General features: G+C 28.2%; 1 protein-coding gene across 1 annotated transcript; it reads right to left on the bottom strand.

Moving 5' to 3' along the window:
• Nucleotides 1-244: 244 nt before the first annotated feature.
• Nucleotides 245-5,667, bottom strand: LOC127279408 (aconitate hydratase, mitochondrial-like). The gene is made up of 9 exons (XM_051301754.1): nucleotides 5,477-5,667; nucleotides 3,959-4,113; nucleotides 3,721-3,887; nucleotides 2,900-3,655; nucleotides 2,588-2,790; nucleotides 2,176-2,464; nucleotides 1,821-2,094; nucleotides 1,341-1,689; nucleotides 245-1,225 (listed from the first exon to the last, which is right to left on the bottom strand). Exons 1-9 carry the CDS (start codon nucleotides 5,507-5,509, stop codon nucleotides 1,085-1,087), a joined length of 2,367 nt encoding a protein of 788 aa, XP_051157711.1. The 5' UTR covers nucleotides 5,510-5,667; the 3' UTR covers nucleotides 245-1,084.
• Between the last annotated feature and the right edge of the window lie 3,720 nt (nucleotides 5,668-9,387).

Genomic DNA, 9,387 nt, shown 5'->3' with positions numbered 1-9,387 from the left:
ACGTTGTCAAGGAAACGCCGATTGTCATAGAAACCACTCAACTGCAACACTCTTCAACTACAAATATTCAAATTCATTTGAATTTGAAGAAATGAAATACTTCTTTTTTAATTAATAATAAATTAAATAGTATAATAATATTTTTTTAATGCTATTTTTTATATTTTATTAAAAAGTAATAACGATAAAAAGTTAGAATAAAATAAGACAATATTATCACAGGTGAAAAAATAAAAGAATCATGAACGTTTTTACACGGTCTTTATTCGTGTAAATAATCCAGTTGAATTAACTAGGAGTAAATTAATCAACATGATAGAAATTAATCGTCACTCCAAAGCAATATATTTATTATACTCTGAATATTTTTTAAAATTGTAAATTTCAGAGTTTTATAAATATTTATTATTCATCATATTATAATGCATTGTGAACAATATGTACATGATTTTCAAATACATAGAAAGAAGAAAAAAAAAGATGACAATCACGTACAGCGAAGAATTCTCATTTTGTTTTTCCAATAAACAGCAATCGGGGCGTACACGATTTTCAAAAAACAAAATCGCTGATTAAAAAAATTTATGAAATTCTCCGCTGCGTTCATTTTTAAGAATGATAAATTAATCACTATTGTCAACCGGAGACAATATTTATTATATTATTGTCTATATAATTATAAGCAATACTATTTAAATTCACTTATAAAATTACTTGACTCGAGGCAATTCATCATTCGACAATCACTCGTTTTATAATGAAATTTTGTTAAAAATAATTTTCCGAATAGAGAAAGTTTCATTTCAATTTTTTTTTTTAATGAAAATCTTCCAAATTCGGACAATTATTTTTCACGATCACGATTTCAATCCATAGGGATTGAATAAAATGTTATGCAATTACTTTCAGTGCTATTCTAAGAATATGTGTAATGTTTCTTTCTTTCATCGAAACTCAACCTACTGCATAACATCGAATTAGTTGTGCCGGTTATTCTAATTCATATTAATTTAACTATCTGCACTGCTTTGATCTTCGAAACTTTGTCTCTTCATCAAAAAAAAAATATTTTTTCTTTCTTACTTTACTTTCCTCCTGCAATCTCTTTCATACGATTCAATGCCGATCCAGCCTTGAACCACGTGATTTGTTGTTCATTCATTGTATGATTGAGTGTGATCTTGTCAACTTTTCCATCCTTGTGTTTGATTTCCGCTTGTATGGACTGTAAATAAAAAAAAATTGTACCACAATGTATAATTATAATCAATATATTATTAATTGCTCATTAATAACAAATTTAGAAACAATTGTTTAATTTGCAAAGAATTGAAAATTACCTTTCCAGGTGTAAGATCCTTAAGACCGAGTAAACTGATTTTATCAGTGGGTTGAATTTTATCGTAATCGCTGGAATTTGCAAATGTTAAAGGCAAGACACCTTGTTTTTTCAAATTTGTTTCGTGAATTCGAGCAAAGCTCTTAACAATAACAGCACGTCCACCAAGATGACGTGGTTCCAATGCAGCATGTTCCCGAGATGATCCTTCGCCGTAATTTTCATCACCAATTGCCACCCATCTTACTCCATTTTTCTTATAATGTCGAGCTACATCAGGTACTGCGCCCCAATCACCGGTCAATTGATTTTTAATTTTATTCATTTCTCCATTTTCCGAATTCACAGCTCTGCAAAAGCACAATTAAAAAAAAAAATATTATTGAACAGAAAGCAAAAAGTGAAAAGTAATTCAATTTTAAATTATAATTAAATATTTCAGTAAAAAAAAAAAAAAACTGTCATCTTCGAGAAGACTTACCCGATAAACATATTATTGGAGATGTTATCCAAGTGACCACGATATTTGAGCCATGGACCAGCTGCGGAAATATGATCAGTGGTACACTTTCCTTTAACCTTGATGAGAACCGTCAAATCTGTGAGATCTTTGCCATCCCATTTATCGAAGGGAGCGAGAAGTTGTAATCGCTGGGAGCTGGGATCAACGTCAACCTTCACTTTCGAGCCGTCAGCAGGTGGTGAGTCATATGTGTCCATTCCAGGATCGAAACCACGGCTTGGTAATTCATCACCTTTATAAAAATTTATTTTAAAACATAAAAAATTCATAAAAATATATTTATCAATAAAAAAAAAAAAATTCAAAAATTTACCGTATGGACTGTCGAGCATAAATTCCTTTCCATCCTTGCCCTTTAATCGATCCTTCGTTGGATTAAAGTCCAATCGTCCAGCAATTGAAAGAGCCGTAACAAGTTCAGGACTCGTGACAAAAGCATGAGTTGCAGGATTTGCATCATTTCTACCAGTGAAATTACGATTGTACGAAGTGACAATTGTATTCTTGTCACCTTTTTTAATATCTTGACGATCCCATTGACCAATGCAGGGACCACAAGCGTTTGCAAGAACCGTGCCACCAAATTGACGAAGAGTTTCCGCCTATTCGATAGAAAAAAGAATATATCACTTAATAAATATTTTTATTTATTAATTAATATTATAATAAATTAAATAATTACTTTTATGTCAAGCCGACAGTTTTGAAAATTTATCATTACTTACAATTCCGTCACGTTCAATTGTGGCGCGAATTTGCTCCGATCCTGGTGTCACGTTGAAAGCGGCCTTGGCCGTTAATCCATGTTTCAACGCCTGTTTCGCGATGTTGGCACAGCGACCCATGTCTTCATAAGAACTATTGGTGCACGAACCGATCAGACCTACTTTAATTTCATTGGGCCATCCCTCTTTCTTGGCAGTCGTACCTGGGAAACGTAAAAATTCATTTATTTTTCAACCTATATTTCATAACGATAAATCAAAAATTAACAATTGTCAAATAAAAAATAAATAAAGCATTAAAAAAAAAATTACCAAGTTTAGAAATAGGATGAGCAAGATCAGGCGTGAAGGGTCCATTGACATGAGGCTCAAGAGTCGAGAGATCGAGCTCAATAACCTGATCGTATTTTGCATTTGGATCGGCAGTCAATAGAGACGATTTAAAACTATCAGCTGCTGAGGCAATGTCATTTCTTCCAGTTGATTTCAAATACGTTTTCATACGATCATTATAAGGGAATACCGATGTTGTGGCACCAATTTCAGCACCCATATTACAAATTGTTGCCATTCCAGTGCAACTAATGCTATCAACACCTGGACCAAAGTATTCGACAATAGCGCCAGTTCCTCCCTTAACAGTCAATATACCCGCGACTTTGAGAATAATATCTTTTGGACTTGTCCAACCTTTCAATTCACCAGTTAATTTAACTCCAATAACATTTGGACATTTCAATTCCCATGGAATATTTGCCATCACATCAACAGCGTCAGCACCACCAACTCCAATGCACAATCCTCCCAAACCACCACCATTTGGTGTATGAGAATCCGTACCAATCATCAAAAGACCTGGGAATGCATAATTTTCCAAAATAATTTGATGAATAATTCCAGAGCCAGGATTCCAGAATCCAACACCATATTTTGCACCGGCTGTCTTAAGGAAATTGTAAACTTCTTTGTTTACTTCCTTTGCACGCGCTAAATCCTTATCGCCACCAATTTGAGCTTCAATCAAATGATCGCAGTGAATTGTTGATGGAACAGCAACTTTCGGTAAACCTGAATTAAAATTATTATTTTTTTTAATTCCACAAATGAATTAAAAGACTATTTAATTTATTTACCTGAACTAATAAATTGGAGCATAGCCATTTGGGCAGTCGCATCTTGCATAGCTACACGATCAGGTCTCAATCTTAGATAACTTGTTCCTCGTTCGATATCTTGTTTATTAGGTTCATCAATATGAGAATAGAGAACCTTCTCTGATAATGTCAATGGTCGATTGAGTCTAGAAATAAATAAATTAATTAATTAACACATGTATGGAATGAAAAATTTCAAACTAAAAATATTAGTTACCGTTTTTTCACTATTTTTAAATTTGAATCCAACTTTTCGTATGGAAGATAGCTGGAACTGTCGAATTTGCTCATTGCCACCTTTGCAGCGGCAAAGGTAAGAGGACTCGCGTGAAAACATCTTTGCTGAATTTCACTAGCGAATCCACCTAATTTCTGTAAACAATATTTTATACAAATTATTACATAATGCACAGAGTACACGTTTAACCATCTATAAATTAAAAGCTCATAAAGTTACAATTAATTTTATAGGCAATAAACGTAATGATCCGCTCTAGTTATATATACACAAAAAATACGCAAGTCATGAAGATCATTAAATAAATGAGGTCATAAAAACGATTCAAACAATCAAAAATACGTAAAATAAAGTGCAAAATATTTTAATTTTTTGAAAACTGATAAATACAATGTTTTTTATTCATAGAATTCATGTCTTGCGATGATCAAGTTATTGAACTTGACAATAATATCGCTTATTGAACTTTTAACAATAATCTATTATTAATGTACACGAATATATAAGTATAAGAGAACTAGAAATACATTTTGGCATCGGGAACATGAAACCAAGTCTTGTTAAAAATAGCTACAATATACTGTGTTAATAATTTTGCAAAAAAATATTTCAAAGTTCAACGATCTATTAAATTTGCTGATTAAATAAGTGAAGATATGATAAAATATTGTATAAATATATCAACGCTGTCTTTGCATGTTTATACAATATGATACGAATAATATTTTATTACACCAAGTGTCGCGATTGCTTTAATCTAACCTGAAAACATATGGTTAATTATATTAATGAAAAGTAATTTTTTTTAAATATTTACAATTTAAAGAAATAATATTTTTTTTATTTAGTACAACTGAAAAAGAAAATAGAATATATAATTGCAAATTACTACTTTGTCTATTATGGGACATGCGCATTAAAGTAAAACATAACCTCGAAAAAGATTGTGTGTATATGTTTGCTCGTTAATTATATAACTCGAAAATGGAACGTGATCTTCTAAATAAATTTTCACATATACATAACTTATTTATATACTACATATTATAAAATAGTCTCAAAATATATGTTATATGTAACAAAATGTCAAAAACAGCTGAAATTTGACAGATTGACGTTTCTAGAATTTTTTTTTATAATACACACAAATAATAACATCAATTTCTTATAAATTTTGACAAAAGCTTCAAAAACTAGTTTTCTTAGACTCTGTTAAAATATTTAAACTTTGTTATTTAAACAATTTTTATCACTTATAGAATTTCCAATAGTGACATTACGTATTGTGGTTATTTCCGTCAAAATCGAGGACAGTCAAAAAATATATATTTATACCTTGAGGTTGAAGATGTGAAATAAAAAATTGAATATACTAATAAAGAAACCCTATTTTTTTAAGTAAAGAAAACCAATTACAGTATGAATTTTTAAAGGGTCATTGAGGGTCAAGTGACATTTTATAAGGGAGAAATGTATAAATAATAAACAAATGCTTACCTGCACATGTAAAATTCGAGTGCAGTATGACATTGTTGCTTTTAGAAATTCTCCGTAATGTCGTAATTCGTTTATATTAATTAAAATAGTAAAAAAACACCTTTATAAATCTCTTTTGTGGCAGTCCTTCTTAAACCGGCCACTAGAGAACTGATGATAACTGATAACTGATTCGAATACCCCCTGCACCCCCTACTGACAATGTTAAACGGTCAAGCATGCGCGATAAAATATTAATTCGCCATCTACAACAACTTACTTTATCTATGGTCAATAAAACAGATTATCACGTGACATAACGAATGCCGGGTAAATTCGAAAATTTGTTTTTAAATTCAAATATGTAGCAATTTTTTTTAGATTTTAATAAATGAATAATGAAACTGTTCCCTTTGGTTTATATATTATAATACTTTATTTAAATAGTTATTCGTCTAATTAACAAAATAAGATTAAATAATTTGTTATAATTTTAATTTATATAATAAATAACTAATATAATAACAATTATTATCGTTATAATCATGAATACGTCATTTCTTGTTTAATTAATATAACATTGAAGTTGTAAATCATAATTTAATATTTAAGTTATTATAATAACTAAATAAATTTAAAATTTATATTCATATTTCTCCAAATATAAATAAGATTATTATTTCTTCGGTTTTTAAAAAATATAGTTCTTTAATATTAAATATTAATTTAAAAAAAACTACGCATTGTAAAGAATAATATTAAAATTGTTGATAGTGTTCTAAATTTTTTAATTTATGCGAATGACGTCAACAATCAATGAACAAATATGTACATTAAATGATAATCTTTTTTTTTCTAAGCACTTCCTCTTCAAGAATCGTCAATTCTTACTTACGTATATTTAAGTGTTAAATAATTCGAATGTTGCAATAATAATTGATTAAGACGCCACTTTGAAATGCTTATTCACAATATACAAAGAGTTTATTAGAATCTAATTATTGTCGACTAAACCAATCAGGTGAAGAACATCATGATAAAACTCCATAGAAACCCACCGTCTAATGACGCAATACTAATGATAAATACGGAATTTCAAGTCTATTTTTATTGTTACTTTACTGCAATTTTTATTACTTCTCTATAATAATGTGTACATTTTACAAATTATAATCATAAAATGACAATTTGTTCTAGGTACTAAAAAAAAAAAATTAAATTTACGATACATTTCTCTATTTACAGCAAGCTTCTCATTAAAAAGAAAAAAAATTTTCCCATTCTTTTCTTTTTGCTTGTTTTTTTTTCTCGAACAATTTTTCAGTGAATCTTCTTCTCGCGTGCATGCATAAGAAAGAGAAAACGACAAGATGAACCGGTCGAGCTGAAATGCCTGCATAATATATGGGCCGAGAATATTGCTCGAGACACAAGAGACTTTGGTATCGGTTCGCTGGACATTGAAAGATCTTCTCCTAAACTTAAAATTTAGCAGCAGATCATTTTTATCTTCTTCTTTGCGTCGATGACTCATGAAAATATGAATTCACTTGCTTTCGTAGATTATTGGTTTATCGCGTCTCTGAAAAATAATATATCTAGTTAATTTTCATGAAAAAAAAAAAAAAAATTAGCGATTGTAGTAGATTGAAAAAAAAAGATTAACACAATATTGGAAAGTCAAGGAGAAAGCTCATTTATAATTTATAATTCAAACTCTTATCAAAAAAAGTTCATTTTCATAACAATCATTCTTATATTTAATTATATTTTAAACAATTAGATTTAAAGAATTATACAAATATGCATAAATGAAATAAATTTTACCTTATCTATCTAAATTTTAATTTTGGATATTGTGACGATATATGCCCTTCAATATTTGATCAAATGTTATTGATAACAAATATTCAGAAAACTATTTTAATATTTCAAACTTTTAGGAAATTTTTTTAAAATGATAAAAAATTACACATTAAAATTTTGTGAATAATTTTTTTTTTTTCATAGGGGATGTCTAGCAATTAAAATCTTGTTTGACGAAATGATTGAATTACTTCGACATTTTAGCATAACTTTCTATCTTCAACGAGAAAACTTTTCTCACCAAACAGCCTTGTCAACGCTTAAACAATTATATATATATATATGTTAGAAAATTTAAAATTAATTCTATATCATGAACGCAAATTATTTTTAAAATTTTATTTCAAAAAATCCTAATCATCCGCGCGAATAGTCATAAAAATCTTGATTCAGCTTCTGGTTAACAAATGAATTGCAAAATTTACCTTTTCTTTTCATATATTGCAATTAGAAGACAACAACACTTTAGTATTAAATTTATAGCTTAGATATTCCAAGAGATATGTTATAATCTTTACTTATACTCATTTATGCATTCTTTTCAAGTTAGATCAATATTTTTTCGAAACAACATTTCCTTTTTATCGTATTTAAAAAAAAATTGTGATTTTTTATTTAAAAAAATAGTAAAATAAAATTATTTTTCCTTTTATGTGAAGAAATAAGTAAAATGAAATTTTTTTCCAATTGATATATAATATTGGAGAGACTTTGTCATCGTGAATAAATTTGCTTACCTATAACTGAGATGGGGAAAAAAGAGCGGCATATCAATTGAGAAAAAGTTCCATCATCAAGGCCTTTCTCATCAAAGGCAATCACCAAAACAAAAATTAACATTGCTATGGTGTTCTCAATATTAATTTCTTTTATTTATATTGTATCTCGTCAAGGTTTCAAAAAAAGATTTCCAGTTCCTGTTTTGATCTTCATAAATATGTCGATATTCTGAAAAAGTAATAAAAATTTTAATATTTGAATAAAAAAGCCAAATTAAATAATATTACAATGAAAATTTAGTTTTTCTCAATAACTAAAATTAATTTAATTAATAATAAAAAATTTTTAATCAGAAAATCTACTTCCGTAAATTAAATATTTAAATGAAAAAATCAATTTTGTGGCTCACCTTTTTCTCGATGCGTATATACAAATTATTATGAAATGAGTTTGTAGATCCTAGTGAAAGTTGTTTGGAAGGCTTTTGACTGAAGAGAATCATTTTTCTGGCCATTATGTATATTGTATAAACATAAATTAATTCATGAATTTCCAAATTAATTCACGAATTAAGCAACATTTTCGGAAAGTTTTGATTTGCGAAATAGGTATTAAAAAAAAAAAGAAAAGAAATGAAAAGTGAAAATATATTGTGAATCATACATTAAAAATAGTGAATCTTCTATTTCATAATCGACTATATAGTTTTTGATATCGACATTTAATGATCCTTCTTTTGCAGTTGAAAACGAAATAATGATAGCAATTACGTGAGTCTCATAAAATGATCGTTCAAGGGCATCTTTTAAAACTCACCAAGGAGAAATCGAAAACCGCAAAAGAGAACAAAAAAAAACAGTTCACAGTAAATCAAAAATTTTTTCCCGACCTTAAAATTCCTCACAATTTTTTATCATATGCAGAATCATTTAAAAAAAACGCTCTCTTAGTTAAAAAGTTCGAACCATTTTTAATGAATCATTTCAACAAATCAAAAAAAAGAAAAGAATACTAAAGACAAATCCCGGAGTTTTTTTTATTCACTTTTAATTTCATTTAAGGATTAAGAGCCAAAAAATGGAGAAAAAAAAAGACTAAAAAGTCAGTTAATTAAGTATTCATTGAATTTTTTGTTCATATAAAAGATCAGAGGTCAAATTATTGAAATTTGCTTTTAAAAAATTAAAGGAGAGAAAAAAATTGTATTTATTTTAAGAAATTCAATTAAAATTAGAAATTTTCCAAATTATAAATTGTGGTAAAATAAATTTTAAAAAATCAATAAACTGAAAAAAATATTTTATTTATTATTTTATTTCCTTATTTGCCGTTTCCTTCTAAGGATT

Source organism: Leptopilina boulardi, unplaced genomic scaffold, assembly GCF_019393585.1.
Source record: "Leptopilina boulardi isolate dan_hultmark-lab unplaced genomic scaffold, ZJU_Lbou_2.1 LbouV2_112, whole genome shotgun sequence".
In the NCBI taxonomy this organism is placed as follows: domain Eukaryota; kingdom Metazoa; phylum Arthropoda; class Insecta; order Hymenoptera; family Figitidae; genus Leptopilina; species Leptopilina boulardi.
The sequence above is the reverse complement of the archived record's forward strand: the minus strand, read 5'-3'. Positions and strand labels throughout refer to the sequence as shown.

What these genes read in the sequence shown, in the direction of transcription:
- LOC127279408 (XM_051301754.1), bottom strand. Translation starts at nt 5,509, where the DNA reads ATGTCATACTGCACTCGAATTTTACATGTGCAG. An exon ending in CTCGAATTTTACATGTGCAG is followed by an intron (nt 4,114 to 5,476) that starts GTAAGCATTTGT and finishes TATTGTTTACAG; the next exon opens with AAATTAGGTGGATTCGCTAG. An exon ending in CAATTGAACGTGACGGAATT is followed by an intron (nt 2,465 to 2,587) that starts GTAAGTAATGAT and finishes TCTATCGAATAG; the next exon opens with GCGGAAACTCTTCGTCAATT.